Source organism: Cheilinus undulatus, linkage group 16 (assembly GCF_018320785.1).
Source record: "Cheilinus undulatus linkage group 16, ASM1832078v1, whole genome shotgun sequence".
Taxonomy (NCBI): domain Eukaryota; kingdom Metazoa; phylum Chordata; class Actinopteri; order Labriformes; family Labridae; genus Cheilinus; species Cheilinus undulatus.
In genome coordinates, this window is record NC_054880.1 from 46,637,634 (window position 1) to 46,656,107 (window position 18,474).

The 18,474-nt window shown below is 42.2% G+C and overlaps 1 protein-coding gene across 1 annotated transcript; it reads left to right on the top strand.

Annotated features, from left to right (window-relative positions):
• Nucleotides 1-9,494: 9,494 nt before the first annotated feature.
• On the top strand, nucleotides 9,495-12,701 carry irx4b (iroquois homeobox 4b). The gene is made up of 6 exons (XM_041809491.1): nucleotides 9,495-9,539; nucleotides 9,769-9,942; nucleotides 11,313-11,425; nucleotides 11,594-11,750; nucleotides 11,938-12,088; nucleotides 12,172-12,701. The coding sequence occupies exons 1-6, from the start codon at nucleotides 9,495-9,497 to the stop codon at nucleotides 12,699-12,701; spliced, it is 1,170 nt and encodes a 389-aa protein (XP_041665425.1).
• The last annotated feature ends 5,773 nt before the right edge of the window (nucleotides 12,702-18,474 follow it).

The window sequence follows — 18,474 nt, forward strand, 5'->3', positions numbered from 1 at the left end:
GAGGAACCACAGACCAGAGGAACACTAGAGACAGAGAGAAACCACAGACAAGAAGAACACTAGAGACAGAGAGGAACCACAGACAAGAGGCACACTAGAGACAGAGAGGAACAACAGACAAGAGGCACACTGGAGACAGAGAGGAACCACAGACGAGAGGAACACTAGAGACAGAGAGGAACCACAGACGAGAATAACACTAGAGACAGAGAGGAAGCAGAGATGAGAGAAACACTAGAGACAGAGAGGAAGCAGAGATGAGGGGAACACTAGACACAGAGAGGAAGCAGAGATGAGAGGCACACGAGAGACAGAGAGGAACCAGAGATGAGAGGAACACTAAAGACAGAGCGGAACCAGGGATGAGAGGACATTAGAGACAGAGAGGAAGCAGAGATGAGAGGCACACTAGACACAGAGAAGAACAACAGACAAGAGGACCACTAGAGACAGAGAGGAAACACAGATGAGAGGCACACTAGAGACAGAGAGGAACCACGGACGAGAGGAACACTAAAGACAGAGCGGAACCAGGGACGAGAGGACATTAGAGACAGAGAGGAAGCAGAGATGAGAGGCACACTAGAGACAGAGAGGAAGCAGAGATGAGAGGCACACTAAAGACAGAAAGGAAGCAGAGATGAGAGGCACACTAGAGAAAGAGAGGAACCAGAGACGAGAGGAACAGTAGAGACAGAGAGGAACCACAGATGAGAGGAACACTAGAAACAGAGAGGAACCAGAGATGGGAGGAACACTAGAGACAGAGAGGAAGCAGAGATGAGAGGCACACTAAAGACAGAAAGGAAGCAGAGATGAGAGGCACACTAGAGAAAGAGAGGAACCAGAGACGAGAGGAACAGTAGAGACAGAGAGGAACCACAGATGAGAGGAACACTAGAAACAGAGAGGAACCACAGACAAGAGGAACACTAGAGGCAGAGAGGAACCACAGACGAGAGGAACTCTAGACACAGAGAGGAACCACAGACGAGAGGAACACTAGAGACAAAGAGGAACCAGGGACGAGAAGAACACTAGAGACAGAGAGGAACGACAGACAAGAGGAACACTAGAGACAAAGAGGAACCAGGGATGAGAGGAACACTAGTGACAGAGAGGAACCAGGGATGAGAGGAACATTAGAGACAGAGAGGAACCACAGATGAGAAGAACACTAGAGACAGAGAGGAACCACAGATGAGAGGAACACTAGAGACAGAGAGGAACCACAGACGAGAGGACCACTAGAGACAAAGAGGAACCACAGACGAGAGGAACACTAGAGACAGAGAGGAACCACAGACTAGAGGGACACTAGAGACAGAGAGGAACCACAGATGAGAGGAACACTAGAGACAGAGAGGAACCACAGATGAGAGGACCACTAGAGGCAGAGAGGAACCACAGACAAGAGGAACACTAGAGACAGAGAGGAACCACAGACGAGAGGGACACTAGAGACAGAGAGGAACCAGAGATGAGAGGAACACTAGAGACAGAGAGGAACCACAGATGAGAGGAACACTAGAGAAAGAGAGGAACCACAGATGAGAGGAACACTAGAGACAGAGAGGAACCACAGACAAGAGGACCACTACAGGCAGAGAGGAACCACAGAGGAGAGGAACACTAGAGACAAAGAGGAACCAGGGATGAGAGGAACACTAGAGACAGAGAGGAACCACAGACGAAAGGCACACTAGAGACAGAGAGGAACCACAGACAAGAGGAACACTAGAGACAAAGAGGAACCACAGAGAAAGAGAGGAACATTAGAGACAGAGAGGAACCACAGATGAGAGGAACATTAGACACAGAGAGGAACCACAGATGAGAGGAACACTAGAGACAGAGAGGAACCATAGATGAGAGGACCACTAGAGGCAGAGAGGAACCACAGACGAGAGAAACACTAGAGAAAGAGAGGAACCACAGACGAGAGGAACACTAGAGACAGAGAGGAACCACAGAGACAGAGAGGAACACTAGAGACGGAGAGGAACCACAGATGAGAGGAAAATTAGAGACAGAGAGGAACCACAGATGAGAGGAACAATAGTGACAGAGAGGAACCACAGTTGAGGGGACCACTAGAGACAGAGAGGAACCACAGACCAGAGGAACACTAGAGACAGAGAGGAACCACAGATGAGAGGAACACTAGAGACAGAGAGGAACCAGAGACGAGAGGAACACTAGAGACAGAGAGGAACCACAGACGAGAGGCTCACTAGAGACAGAGAGGAACCAGAGGCGAGTGGGACACTAGAGGCAGAGAGGAACCAGAGACCAGAGGAACACTAGGGACAGAGAGGAACCAGGGATGAGAGGAACACTAGAGACAGAGAGGAACCACAGACGAGAGGACCACTAGAGACAGAGAGGAACCACAGACGAGAGGAACACTAGAGACAGAGAGGAACCAGAGACGAGAGGCACACTAGAGACAGAGAAGAACCACAGACGAGAGGCTCACTAGAGACAGAGAGGAACCACAGATGAGAGGCACGCTGAGGAGTGGTGTAAGTCGAGGTACAATCGACTTCGAGGACAGACACCATGAGTAGGGGGACATGAATGCCAGCCAGTAGGAGTGAGGAACATCCAGAGTGTTACAACGTGGATGACACGCATCGGCAGAGTGACGAGCTCTGCCGGTGTTGTGAGTATCCTTTGGTTAGTAATAACTTTTTATTCAACACTGGTTCTTTGAACTTGACTTGTCTGTGTATTTAGATTTGTGTTACACCATACTGGCAGCCTTTTCTCCCTGTTCTGCAGGTGACGGCTGTGAGAAACCGAGTGGCCAACGGCAGTGGACTGTGGCAGCAGTGGTGAGGAATAGACAAACATGGGCAGCCCCAGACTGAAGACAGCGGGCCTCACTTGAGCGACTGTTTCAGCCATATTACATTTTATAACGCCTTTTCGCCTCCTCCTTGCCCCCTTTTAGAGTCTTTTAACCTGTTTTACCAAGCCATTTTACAGACATCTAAGTGCTCTTTTAAAGACATTTTAATGAATTTTTCTCTGCTTTTTGGTGCAAAAAAATGTCTGATGATCATTAAATCATTGTGTGGCACCAAATTCCTGGTCTGTCTTTTGATGACTGTTTTTAACCTGTCCTCACACGGTTTTAAAAGACCTGAAAGTTGTAACTCCTTTTATCTCACTAAGCTTCATGTGTTTTCATGTTCAAATGTGAGACATTTTTTCATTGTATTGCTAAAATTTGCCACTGCCAACTAAAATTGGACTACGGCCCACATCCGGCCCCTGGGCCATAGTTTGGACACTGCTGGTCTAGAGCATGCAAGCTCTGACATGAGGCATGCACACAGTCCAACACTTACAAACAACAGCCGGTCTGCTTCAGACTCAAAAGAGAAGCCAGATTTGGTTCTAAGATCAAACCCGGATTCAGTCTGGGCCTTTAAACTGCTGCTGAATGTGAGGAGGAAAAGAGAGATCCATAAACCTCAGAACAAGCTCACTCTGTCAGCCCTCAGTGGGGATGGGAGGGGGGTTCAGGGGCTCAGATTTAATATCTGAAAACATATGAGCTTCAATCTTTAGCACAAGTTTTGAGATCTGAGAGTTCAGAGTTAGGGCTGAGCAGTTCATGACAGAGTCATCAGCATAAAGGAAATCTGCATTAAAGGGATATTTCAGGATTTTTGAAGTTGGGTGGTTTGAGGTGCTTGGCTATAGTAAAGAAAAAATTTAAAAATCGAACTATCTGAAGATGATCAGTTCCCTAAAAAAATAACACAATGAAGAGCTTTAAGATTTACACACCCACTCCTGCAATGATGTCAGTGACAACTACAGATCTTCAGTCCTGGGAGCAGCTGTGAGACTCTCTGTTCATTTTCAATGCCCAGCTTTGATTTATTTTCTCTCTTTATTGAGGCTAAAGCAGAAACCCCTATCTCACACTGGTGGAATGGTGCAAAAGGAAAGAATGTGGCCATGGCTCTCGAGCCTCGCAGTGGATACTGGACTACTTTTCCATTCCAATCCAAAATGTAGACAAAGTCTTGGACTAAACATGCAAGCGGTGGTTAGAAATCTGCACCCTCACGTTGTCCATCCTGCTGGTGAGGGAGCAAGCACCAGGGAGAAAGATGCTCAGTACAACAGGTTTGTGTGGGGCAGCTCTTAGCCTAGCCTGCAGCCCAGTTTGTTTGCCCCGCTTTTGCCTTCTCGCATAACACCGTCTCTGCCTCCTCCCCACCAGCTGTAGGTGTCGTGCTGCTCCACGTCCTCCTTTCAGTCTCCAAGGGTCCCGTTCTCCAGATAATCTCCGTCAGGAAAGATATAAACTCTGTGGGCATGCTGTCAGTTCTGGTGTAGGTGTAGAGCTTTGTTTTGCTGCTAGTGATGGCGTGCCCGGCTGCTGCAGTTGGTGTGTGTCACCCCATGCTACCTCAGCAGGTAACATTCAGTAGTCTCCTGTTGATCAGGCAGTGTTCCCTGGCAGTTACTGGAAGTTGTTGTCAGCTTTTAAGCTAGCCAGGAGTTGTAGTTGAGACTGAGGTCTTCTTTTTCATCTTTTGGGTTTTGTTGATGGACATTTCCCGTTCTTTCTCTCAGAGGTGTCCTGGACCATTCATCTTCTTTGTTGTCACAGTTTCAACATATGTTGTCATATGTCATATGTTGTAATGAAGTTGACAACTTTATGGTGAAATAACTCTTCAAGTCCAAGATATAACTCAAGAGTGCATCTTTCTTTCTGCCAACTGCTCTGGTTGTCCAGCAACATGCATCAAAGATTTAATTTCAGATGTTAAAAATGAGTGCTTTGGAGAATCTGGGCTCCACTCTGAATTGCTGGGCTAAAGCTAACAGGTTTTTAGTTGGAGTTTCCTCCTGAACCAACAAAGAAGGTGAAGAATGGTACAGTCATGCTCCCACTGAGGTTGTTGAAAGCTCTCTCACTTCACCACCCACCAGGATATTTCTTCACAATGAAACAGCTGAAAACAAGATGAAGGCTCAAAAGCATCTGCATGTTAAACAGCGATTAAAAATGCATCGATTTAAGACTTTGAGGTAAAAGAGTACTCAGATGCTGCACGCTGTGATTGAAAGAACTTGTGATTGGAGTTGTTCGGCCCTCTATTCCAAACACTTTCAGTACAAACGAGGCGTACTCCAGCGCCTCCTGCATTAACATGCCTCCATCATCAACCCCCTCATACCGCCTCCTGCATAATCGCTGCTCTGGATGCAGGAAGGAGAGAATAGAATGTGTTTCCTTTCTGTTTTTCTTGAGGAGCATCTGGAATGAATGATTGATGTTAAGGGAGCGAGATCAGAAAGATATAATCACGGTCTAACGAACTCATAGCCCTAAGAAATATATACTGGAGGAATGCCATAAATTTATAAACACATCATATATTAATATACAAGCAGCTGATTGAATATTCAAAAGAAGGAAATGACATCGTCTTCTATCCACAATGCAATGCATGCTTTTAGTTTTTCTTTCTAAACCCCAGAAGAAATAAGCAGTGGGTTCAGGTTAAAGCCTGTCCATAGGTACTTTATTTCCCCACAAACTCTGACACTAGAGAACGTGTTGTTCACGGTCAGTGGCCAGGTAAATTGCAGTCTTTGTGAGTGATGTGTGTTTGTGTGGAGACATGCAATGTCAGTGTTGGGAGATAACTACATTTCCGAGCTTTGATCACAGATGAGGGGGAGACAGAGCGTCCGTGTTGGCTTTATGAGCACCTCTCACAGGACAAATGGAATGTCAATCAAGCTGCTACACAGATGCTTTCTCCCCGCTGTGGCCTGAGATGCTTTCTGTTGATGCAGCTCTGTTGTTCCAATCCTACTCTGGGTGCTCTGGGAATATTTTGTCCTTTTACCTCTCCGCATCCCCTCGCTCCACTCCACATCCCCCGTCTATGAGGCTAATGGTTTCCTCTGCTCCCCAAGTCCGCCCCGTCAGGTTGTCCCTCGTTTCCACAAGACAGTTTATATGTTAGGTGGCTCACACGCCAACGTCGTTACCCCGGGTCCTTTTATGGGTTCTTCTGTCTTTTTTAATCTCAGCTCATTTTTAATAATCCGTCTTTTATTGTGTGGAGTGTGGGTTCAATTTCAATTTCATTCCCAGTTAAAATTAATGACTACTATGCTCCATACAAATATGAATAAAAACAGTTTAGGCCAGAGGTTTCAACCTTTTCAGCCTGTGATCCCCTGAATAAAGGTGCCAGAGACCGGGGACCCCCACAGGACCTGAAGGTGGATGAACAGCCATGATCATTAAAGAATAGTCATGTGGAGACAAGGCCGTCCATTAGGGGGGAAACGGGAGAGCTTTCTGGGGACTGGCCAAACTGGGGTCCATTGGATGTCAACAAAACCATGGTCTATTGCAGGGCTCATCAAGTAGATCTGCACAACGACCAGATTTAGTCTCAACAGAAACTCTGGGGCCGGACTTTCACATAAGCAAAAATTAAACAATTTTGTTGTGATTAATTCATTACTGCAGCAGTATTTGTCTTTTATTTCAGAGAAGAGGTGATTTAGTACCAGTATTAACTCAATTTTGAAACTTTTAACCCCTTTTTTGATACCGTTTTCCCCTTTTTTCCTCTTTTAAGAATTTTTGCTACATTTTAACTCCTCTTGAACCACGTTTCCTGCATGTTTACCCACTCTTTTATCCATTTTGGTCACTTTTTAACCCCTTCTCATTACATTTTTTTAAACAATTGTTGCAACTTTTAAATCAATGTTTGCAAATTTTCACACATTTTGCTGCTCTTTAACCCATTTTGAAACTTTCCTGCCAATTATTGCCTCTGTGTGCCCCTCTCTTACACCTTTCACTAATTTGTCAGGCTATTTTTGCAACATTTTTGGCATTTTTAACCCATTTTTTGCCACTCTTTAACCCCCTTTGCAACATTACTGCCTATTGTTGCCCCTGTGTGCCAGTCTTTAACCCCTTTTCACTACTTTGCCAGGCTATTTCTTCAATGTTTTTCCACCTGTAACCTATTTTTGATACTTTTTGCCTCTTTAAATAATTTTTTTTCAATTCTTTAGCCTCTTTGAAACCACTTCTCCTGCATGTTTTATCCTCTTTGTGCCACTCTTTATCCATTGTTGCCACTTTTCTTCTATTTTTGCCTATTTTTAACCTGTATTCATTACTTTCTTGCACTATTTTTGCCATATTTAACCAATTTTTGATACCTTTTGTCCCTTGTTTCCTATTTTCCCACTTTTTGCCACATTTTAACCTCTTTTCACCATTTTTTCTGCCAATTTTTGTCCCTTTGTGCCACTCCCCATTATCACCCCTTTTTACCCCTTTTCTGAATATCTAATAAGTATGAATGAAAATTAAATTTCAGTAAAAACAGATCAAGTGTTCAGTCATATTAAAACTATTTTAACATTAATTGTTTATGGGGTGGATTTAACAGCTGCAGACATTTAAAGCCAAAGTATTTTCTTAAAACCACAACATCTTCCTTCCTCCTTTTCTGATTTTAATGACCTTTCAGGGCCCGGACAGGAAGCTTCAAGGGGCCTCATATGGCCCCCGGGCCAACAGTTGATGATCAGTGGTCTATTGTAAATTTAAGCTGTGTTATCCATATTTCATTTCTAACCTGAAAAATAACCACTCATCAATGAAACAAATCTCTTTTTTAAATCATTTGTGTAGTAAATAGCCATCTTAGAAATACTGTATAAATCTATTTGTTAAAAAGAAAAAAATTAAAATGGGTTAAACATCGAATAAATGGGTTACTAATGGCAAAAAATAGTGGAAAAAGAGGTGAAACTGGGTCTAAAAAGTCACAGAAATGGGTTAGAAGTGGTAAAATTATATAAGAATGGCAAAAAACAACAAAAAAAAGTCAAAAATTGGATACAGTGGCTAAAATGAGCATAAATAGTGGTAAAAGAGAATTAAAGAGTGTCTGAAAGGGCTTTAAATTGGCAAAAACGGGTGGAAATCTGGTGAAACAGGATGAAAATTAATATAAACTGGCAAAATAGTGCAAACTGAGAAAGAAAATATAGGTTGAACCCGGCCAACAGTTGTTGTCTGCAGAGTCTCTCCATCTCAGCTGCTGAAGCTTGGAGCTCCTTCAGAGTAGTCATAGGTGTCTTGGTGTCCTCTCTCACTAGTCTCCTTCTTGCACGCCCACTCCGTTAGTGAGGACGGTCTGATCTAGGCAGATTTACACATGTGACATATTCCTTCATTTCTTCATGATGACTTCACTGAACTCTGGGGGATGTTCAGACACTTGGAAATGTTTTGTCTCCATCCCCTGACTTAGATTTTTCTGTAACCTTTTCTCAGAGTTGCTGGGAGTGTTCTTTTGTTTTCCTGATGTAATGGTAGCCAGGAATCCCTATTTCACTCACAGTGAGACTTCTAGCACCAGTGGGCTGGACCTCTGTTGAATTAGGTCAGTCACTTTAAAGAGGGTGAATATTTATGCAATCACTTATATTTTTATTTTATTAACATAACTTTAAAGAAATCTGTTTTCATTTTGGCATTAAAGAGATTTTTCTGACTGACTATAACTGATCAGTGGGAATCCTGCAGGCACTGCTGTTATCACAAACACAGCATGATGCAGTTTAATATCAGTTTTTCAGACAGCTCCACCGGCTCCAGTCTCTAACAGATAAAGTTCTGAAGCTGAACTAGGAGGAAATGTGAGAACATTTCTGTGGGTGAGGAGAGTAAAGACTTAAAAACATGACAAGCCGTTCAGCTGGTAAAGGTGCTTACTCCAGGGAATGCTGGCTGTTTATTCTTTGATTAATTTGCTCGGAGGAGAGCTGAAGCCTCCCCACTCATGAATGTGTGGATGACAGGGAGATCTCTCCGTGCTGACAAGTTATCTAAACTACAGGGCAAAACGATTATGCTAATATCAGGTTGTAGTCATCAATCATCTTGTGTCAATGGGGTGCCAAGGCAGCACGTTCCCGATCCCCCTCTGGCCATAGCGCCGCGTGAGTGTGAATGCAGCTGCGTGTTTATTTGGAGAGGAGAATTGATCACGTTCTCATTACGCCTGGGGGGGGGGTCTGGGTGGAGCTGTTCTCCCGGATAAGAGCTGAGAGAAAACCGGGAGGGAGTTAATTTGGCGAGTTTCTTCATCTTGATAGGAATACCGGGATACTCTCTCTGACGTCAGAGGGACGCACTTAAAAGAGAGGAATGAACTCACCGTGGACTGTTGGACTGCAGGGTCTCTGCTGAGGCAGGGGGACGTGGCGGGACTCTGACAGGTGCGCATTAAGCTGTTGAATTATTGGAGGAAACAGAGAAAATGGTGCGTAAATCTCTGCGCCTTCATTTGGATAGGTAGATTGATTTTTCTTCACCTAAAAGTTGACTGCTAACAAACTCTGAAGTCCTGGTGGCGCGGATGCTGCTGGATGTCTGCGCTCCTGCGTCTCTCCCTCTGAACTGAGCCATGGCTTACTCCCAGCTCGGATACTCCTACCCCAGCACACCGCAGGTACAGTCTGAGTTTCAGTGTCCTTCTGTGTCTCTGGAGATAAATGCTCGACAGTAGACTTCTATGAATGAAAATCCATCCCCTCTCACACATGGACCAAAGCAGCGAGCAGCCCTACACAGCACACCTTCACATTTAAACTGAAAACGCTCTGAAATGATTCTCTGGTGTTAAAAACATCCTCTGATTTATGGCTCATGGTGTTGATTGTGCGTTTCTCTTGCTGAAGTTTCTGATGACCTCCAGCTCTCTGCCGGGCTGCTTGGAGCCGGGGACGCCTCCGCCACACCCGGGCCACCAGCTCAGCTCTGACACCGGCATCGGAGTCTACGGTGGCCCGTACGCAAAGAGCCAAAGTTACTTTAACAGCTGCGCCAGCGACGCCGCTGCGCTCTACTCCAGAGTGAGTTTCAGGTTTCATTCACTTCTCAGAGACCAGGATTTAAACTTTGTTCATGCGTAATTACGCACACATTACGCACGAGGGGAAAAGGGAAATAAAAACCTTTCATTTTAAAATAGACTGCTTATTCTAAGGAAATATTTGATTTACATTCTCACTGGAGGTTAAAACCATGAAAATACATGAACCAACTGTGATATTTTAAAACAGGCCATGCAAATTCAAGATAAGGTTAACGTGAAAGTGAGATTCATCTCTGGTGTCAGACTCAGCCACAGCAGGGGCTGGATTCTGAATTTGGGTCTAACCTGAGGGGCAAAATGTCCCGTGAACTGTCAACCTCACCTTCACCAGTAACCAGTTATAGGGAAAAGAAAATTACATTTATGATAAATGATTTAGAGATTTTAAAAAAACTATCAAAAGTTAAGATCATGATCTTTAATGGTTACAGAACTAAAAAAAATCAAATCGTGAGTTTGAAAGGTCAAAATATGAGATAAAAACTTAAAATTTTGAATGGAAAGGTCAATATTTGGGATTAAAAGATATTTATCAAAGTTGAAAATGTCAAGATATGAGAATAAAAGTCTAAATTGAGAGTTTTCAATGTCCAAATGTGAGATAAAATTGAAAATATTTAGTGAAAAATTCCAAAGATGAGCTAAAAATGTAAGACTTTAAATAGAAAAGGTTATTATTTGTGATTAAAATTCAAAGTTAGGAGCTGAAAATGTCAAAATGTAAGATAAAAATCAATTTCATGAGTTTAAAACGTTAAAATACGACTTAAAATTTTAAATTGTGAATCTAAATGGTGAAAATATGAGATAAAAGTCAAAATTATGATTTGAAAAAATCAAATTATGATATTTACCCCTTAAAGTCTGAAAACACAAATAATAGCCTGAAAATTATATTTTTTTTTGAGTAGTTTAATGAGCATATTGATCAGATAGCGGTATCATAAAAGTATGTATCAAATATGCGACAACAGGCATTAAGGGGTTAAAAGTTAAAACCATAGCTTTAATCCATAATCGGGAGATGCAAATCAGAAAATACAAAATAAAAACACAAATTTTCTTTTCCTACATTCCTGATTTTTTATTTTAACTCTTTATTATTTCTTATTCTTCTGACTTAACAAGGATATTTTCAATCATCAGGGTGAAGTTTACATCGTTATACTGGTGGAAATCTGCAGAGCTCATACTGGTGGGACAGTTAGAATACAAATTGGTCTGGTGGGCCGGGTATAACTGTTCCACGGGCCAGATCCGGCCCCCAGGCCTTGAGTTTGACACTCCTGTGTTAGAATATCTTAGGGAATGTTAGAAAGTAAAATGTGATGTTTGACTTTATTTCAGGGAGCAGCAGCTCCCAAAGATGGAGCCACATCTGTGCATGTGGGAACATCCCAGACTCCCAGCTACTACCCCTATGAGTACACACTGGGACAGTACTCCTATGACAGATATGGGTATGTATGAATACGGACTGAGCTGATATCCTGCTGTACACTGATATTCCTCATCATAAACTCCCATACATCATTGCTTTAAATCTATAATTCAGCAGAGATGGTTAAGGGTCATTCTAATCACGCTGCAGCATTAATCTGACCTCAGCTGTGACCTTTTCGGCTCAGATATTCCGGATCCGATGGTACTTCCCGCCGTAAAAATGCCACCAGAGAGACTACCAGCACGCTGAAGGCTTGGCTGCAGGAACACCAGAAGAACCCTTACCCCACGAAAGGAGAGAAAATCATGCTCGCCATAATTACGCGGATGACCCTCACACAGGTAGATGCCTTGCTGATTGGTTTGTCAGAGGATTCCTCACCCTGTGACGTCTTTACTTATTCAGAACTTTCTCTGACACCCTCCAGTATTTTTCCTCTTCCTAGAGTGATCTGACCCATCCTCGCTCCAGAACGATCCACCTCCCTTTCCTATCCCCTCTCTGAGCTCTGCTCCTCTCTGCTCTCAGGTCTCTACTTGGTTTGCCAACGCACGCAGGAGGCTAAAGAAGGAGAACAAGGTAACGTGGTCGCCGAGGGCGTGTAAAAGTTCTGATGACCGAGGCTGTGATGATGACAGTGAATCTGAGAAGCCCCTAAAAGCTGAAAAAGACCTTCCCGGTGAGCGGATGTGTCCTCTTTTCTTGTTTGCTCTGAGTACGTTTGGTTTGTAACACCTGGAGTAATCGGTTTCATTCTCTCAGATCAACAGTGCGCAGACATACAGAGCGACCTCGAGGACTTCGATCTGCTGGAATCTGACGGTTCTGACTGTGAGAGGAAGCCCCAGTTTCTACCTGAGGATGATGATAAACACCAAAACACAGACCTGCAGCATGGCCGTCTCACACATGACCCCGACCTTCTGCACGGAGAAGAGAGACTGTCCCCTGACTGTCCCAGACTCGCACCGATGCAACAGCCAAAGACTGCTTTTTATCATTCAGACACCAAGCCAAAAATCTGGTCCATCGCTCACACTGCTGTGTCCTCAGACGGCAGGTTCAATCCAGAATACCCTCCATGTATGCTGGCATCCAACGGGTCCGGGTATCCATCAACCATGGGGCTGACCAAGGCGGATCGGCGACAAGAATCCCCGGTAGCATCTCTGAGAGAGTGGGTGGACGGAGTTTTCCACGGTCCCTCCTTTCATCAGCCCAAACCTACTGACATGTGGAAAGGCGCGAATGATTCTGGACAGTCCTTCGAGCTTAGAACGGCACCTTTGTAGTCCCACAGACATCTTTACACAATAATGGACTGACATGGGACAGCAGTCTGCTGGAGCTGCCCAGGGGACTGGTTTCTAAGGGCCCATCTTTACACACACACACACACACACGTCTGTCACATTAGAACTGAAAGTTCAGGCCAGACAAAAATATTGTTTCCAGCCAACAACCATGAGTTTTCCCTGTTGAGATGTGTGGAGCCTTAGCTAAGGTTCTCGTTTACATACTGTCTAAATCTCACACTGGCCTAAGATCCCCGGCTAAACCTCTAAAAAAAAGCAGGCCTAAATGTGCACTCCATGCCCATGATGTGTGCAAATGTTCTTCATCATACCGAGACATGAGGATGATGATGATCAACGTGGAAACAGCCAATCTGGTATGAAGAGTGCTGAATCTGTAATTTACACACTGAGGAGGAACTGAGCGGGTCAGAGGTGTGGCTGTTTCATGGACCACATGTTCAAGTTTGGACGCCATGCTTAGCCACAGCGTTAGCTAGCTGCCTGATTTCAGCTCAACGTACAGAAACTAAGTGTTGAATCATTTTCTCAGGAGTTTTTGCAAAGTTTGAACAACGTCACCGATGTCTGGGCCAGTGGTTCTCAACCTTGGGGTCGGGGCCCCCTTGGGGGTCACGAGACACTGAGAGGGGGTCACCAGATGCCTTAAAAAAGCACTTGACACCAATTTTTCCAAATGTTAACCCTTTTCATCAAATTTAGAGAACCACTGGTCTGGGCTCTTAGAGTCCCTGTGTGGTCCTGTAGACCAGTGGTTCTCACCCTTAGCAGCCCATGGCCCCCAAAATAAAGGTGCCAGAGACCGGGGACCCCCACTGGACCTGAAGGTGGTTGAACAGCCAGGATCATTCTAGAATAGTCATGTAAAGACAAGGCCGTTCATAAGGAGGGAAAACGGGGGCGCTTTCTGGGACCCAGCCAAACTGGGGGTCCATGGAGGTCAGCAAAACCATGGTCCATTATACAGTTATACCTGTGAAATCCATATTTTATATTTGACCTGAATAATAACAACTTTTATCAAAGAAACAAATACCTTTATTTATTCATTTAGCCTCCTTTAAATGAAAATAACTTTTGTTAAAAATATAATTAAATGGCTTAAAAATTGCTCAAATGGGATACTAATGGTGGAAAAGGTGCTGAAATTGGATTTTTATACAACATAAATGGGTTAAATAGGAGAAAATTAGATAAAAGTGGCAAAAGAAACCCCAAAATAAGTTAAAGTGGCAAAAAGCAGGCACCAAAGTGGTAAAAGGGGATTAAAATGTGGCTGAAATGGCTTTAAATTGCAAAAAAACTGGTGGAAATTAGTTGGAATGGGATGAAAAATTGATACAAACTGGCAAACATGGGTTAACTGTGGTAAGATGGGCAAAAAGGAGTGTAGAAGGTGGTTAATAGAGGCAATAATGGGTCAGCAGAGACAAAAACAGGCATAAAAAATTCATGGAAAGGGTTTAAAATGGACAAAAATGGTTTTAAGTGGCAAAAATGTGCTAATATTGGTGCTAGGAAAAAAAAAGAAAGAATTTCAAAAATGGGTTGATAAGGGCAAAAAAAAAATGTTAAAAGAGGTGGTGAAGTTGAATTTTATTTTAATTACCTAAAAATGGCAAAAACAGGATAAAGTGGCTTCAATGGGCATAAATAGTGGTATAAGGCAGTTAAAATGTGGCTTTAAATTAGCAACAATGGGTGTAAATTTGGTGAAATGGGAAGAAAACTTGGTTTGAACTGGCAAAAAAAGGTTAACTGAGAAAGAAAAATGGTTTAACTACCAAAGCTGGGCTTAGCAAACGGTGAAATGTTAAAATTTGAACAAAATGGTGTAAAAAGGGGTTAATAGAGGCAATAATGGGTCAACAGAGCAACATTCGGCTTAAATGTGAAGAATCAGTTTAGAAGAGGCAAAAACAGGCAGAAAAAATGAGGTGGAAACTGATAAAAATGGCTGTTAAATGGCAAAAATAAAAATGTGTTAAAATTGGTGTAAAGTGGCAACAGTGTAATTTTAAAAAATTCTTAGTTTTTTTAGGGCATCTGGAACCCCCTCTCAGTGTCTCACGACCCCAAAGGGGGTCTGGACCCCAAGGTTGAGAACCACTGCTGTAGCCCCTCTGATTCTGAGGCACCAGGTCATTTTGGCTGAAAACCGCAGTTCTTGGTGGACGTTTGTCCGACAGTCACTCTGGTTATTACTGATGATCTCTAACTCTGATTGGTTGTCAGCAGCGAGGTCGTCGGTTCACGCGGCGACAAATGTACAGTGTTGCACTGTTGCACTCCAGCCTGCACATGCACTGAGTCACACAATAAAAGAAAGTATTCTGCAGCGTGGTCATTTCTCTTCCTGGAGCTTTACATGAGCCGTCCCCTGTGTGAGTGAGCCAGCCTTAACACACTAATCTGTTCAGTAGAATACACCACAGCAGGTCTAGGTGTGTGTGTGAGGCTGAGTGTGTGTGTTCTGAAAGGCGGGAAGTGGGCGGTATTCAGCCGTGACTAATGGAAACACACAGAGGAGGGTACTGCTAAATTGTTAAATCGATGCCACTTCCACCTCCACTCCAGATATAGCTGCAATCAGCGATGCGTCCCTTTTCATTAGGAGGCTTTGACTCTGTCAGCCCGGGACTGAAGAACATCCAGCCAGCACTAAATGCTTCATAAAACCTCAGAAGTATTTATTTAAGCAGGTGTTTCATGTTCATCCACTTCAGTGGCTCTCTAATGCAGTAAAAAGAGAAACTACTGGAGGACAGATACAGCTGGCATCATTAGACTTCACTGTAGAAGGAATAAATAAAACACTGGAATAAGAGGACAAATAGACTCACATTTAACCACAAAAACAACATTTTAACCCAGGCTTTCCTAAACAAACCCAGGCACAAGTCAGTCTTCTTCCTCTGCCCCATTTTTCTGCTCCTGTTTTCGATTTAGGAGGAGTCATGAAGTATTTATCAGAACAGAGGAGGGATCTGCCGGGCTTTGTATGGAATTAACCATTTCAGATTAAATAATTCAGCATGAATTCAACCGAGGATTTCATTCTGTTTCTGCCTCATAAATAAGTCAGGTTTAAGATGATAAATAATGACATCTGACTTCTTATTTCTGTCAGGTTCTTCCTTCCACACACTATTTAAGGATAGTCTGAGTGTTTATGCTGTTTCATTGGAGTCAGATTTCCTGTTAACTCTGACTGCTGTGGTCTTCTCCTTTAAATCTGACTGAGAATAGCAGGTGAAGGTGTCATGAATACATCTGTAGGAAGGTGGACAGATAAGGCTGAGCCGTGCTGAGTGGGGGTCAGAGATAGAGACCGCTCCTGTTCTCACCCTCAGCTGTTGGTCACATGACCCGTCTCTTAGAGACAGAGCCAGGTAAAAGGAGATTTAACCCTGCATTCTCCCCTACAATGATGCGGTAACATCCATGTTAGCGTAAATCTCTGAGCTTGATTATGTTCCCAGTCTTCTGCACCCCACTCTTCATGAACGGACATTAATTATCCAATAATATCACCTTCAGGAAATCCTTTAAACTGGGCTGTCAGACTCCGTCACAGCAGGGGCCGGATTCTGGGTTCGGGTCTAACCTGAGGGCCTAACAGGGTCAACATTTAACCAGAAACTGTCAACCTTGTTTCACCAGTAATAAAATATGAAAATAAAAACGTAGCTCTGATGATGAATGATTTTAACATTTAAAAAGTTAAAAAGAAAAGTTTAAGTCTGAGAAAAGTACATTTATTAGTTCAAAAAGGTCAAAACATGAAATTGAGATCGAAAAATAATGTTTTTAAAGGAAAATATTTAAAGGAAAAGTCAAAATCATGAGTTTGAAAGATCAAAATATGAAATAAAAATTCTAATCATGAAATTAAAAGTCAAAATATGATTTCAAATTTTAAATTGTGAGCCTAAAAGGTCAAACTATGGGATTATGAGGTCAAAGTTTGGAGAAAATACAAAATAATTGGTTAAAAAGGTCCAAATATGACTTAAAAATTAGAATTATGAATCTTAGAGCTCAAAATATTTATATGAGAAGTCGAAATTATGAGTTGAAATGCTCAAAGTATGAAATAAAAAGTCAAAATCCTCAGTTTGAGTCCTAACTGTGAGATGCTGAATTGAAAAGGTGAAATTAAAACACAAATCTATTTCTTTTCCCACATTCCTGACTTCTTATCGAAATATTTTCACTCCTTTTTCAGATTTTAATACTTAACAAGGATCATCAGGATAAGTTCACATTTTTATTCTTGAGGAAAACCTGCAGACCTCAGACTGATGGGACAGAAATACCAGATCATCTAGGGGGCCAGATTTAACTGCTCCATGGGCCAGATTTGGCCCCCGGGCCTTGAGTTTGACACCCCTGCTCTCGAGTGTTCATCAGACTTAACGATACAGGTTACTCAGTTTGAGTCCTCATTAGGATTTTGACTTTTATTTTATATTTTGAGCATTTCAACTCATAATTTTGACTCCATATAATATTTAGAGCTTTAAGATTCATGAATTAAAATTTTAAGTCAGATTTTGACCTTTTTCACCAATTATTTTGTATTTTATCTCATATTTTCAACTCCAAATTTTGACTTTATAATCCCATAGTTTGACCTTTTAGACTCACAATTTAACATTTTGAATCATATTTTGACTTTCATGATTTCATGATTACAGATTTTGCTTCATGTTTTTTTTTTTTACTTCATATTTGTTTAAAAACGTTATTTTTTCAATTTCATGTTTTGACCTTTTTGAACTCATAAAAAACTGAATAAATAAATAAATAAGTAAAATGTACTTTTCTCAGACTGTGAGTCTTTAAGCGTATCTTTTTAACTTTTAAAATGTTAAAATCATTTATCATCAGCGCTAAGTTTTTTTTTTTTTCATATCTTATCACTGGTGAAACGAGGTTGACAGTAACTGGTTAGAAAGGTGACCCTGTTAGGCCCTCAGGTTAGACCTGAGTCCAGAATCCAGCCCCTGCTGTGGTTGAGTTTAACATCTCCTGCTCTAGACCAGTGGTTCTCAACCTTGGGGTCGGGACCCCTTTTGGGGTTGTGAGACTCTGAGAGGGGGTCTCCAGTTGCCCTAAAAAACTAAGAATATTTTTAAAATGACACTGTTGCCACTTTACACAAAAAAAGCCAAATTTTAACCCATTTCATCATTTTTTCCCACTGATTTTAACACACTGTTGCCAGTTAAAAACCCATTTTTGCACATTTTAAACCCTTTTTATGATTTTTTCTGCCTGTTTTTGCCACTTATAAACTAATTCTTGCCACTTAAGTCTGATGTTGGCTCTGTTTATCCATTATTGCCACTTGTAACCCCATTTTACCAGGTTTTAGTACCAATTCTTCCCATTTTAACCACATTACACTAATATGCCCATTTTTGCCAGTTTACCCAATTCCTGCCAATATCTGCCTTTTTTCTTTCTCAGTTAACACTTTTCACAGTTTATATCAATCTTTCATCTCATTTCATCAAATTTCCACCTATTTTTGCCCATTTGAAGCCATTTCAGCCACTTTTTAACTCCCTTTTACCACTATGTATGCCAATTTCTGCCTTTTAAATTTTTTTTCTCATATTTAATCTCATTTTTGCCACTTCTAACCCATTTCTTCTACTTTTAAAATCCATTTTCCCCTCCTTTTACACCATTTTTGCCATTTTTAACCCATTTTAACTGTTTTTTTTTTTTTAACAAAGGG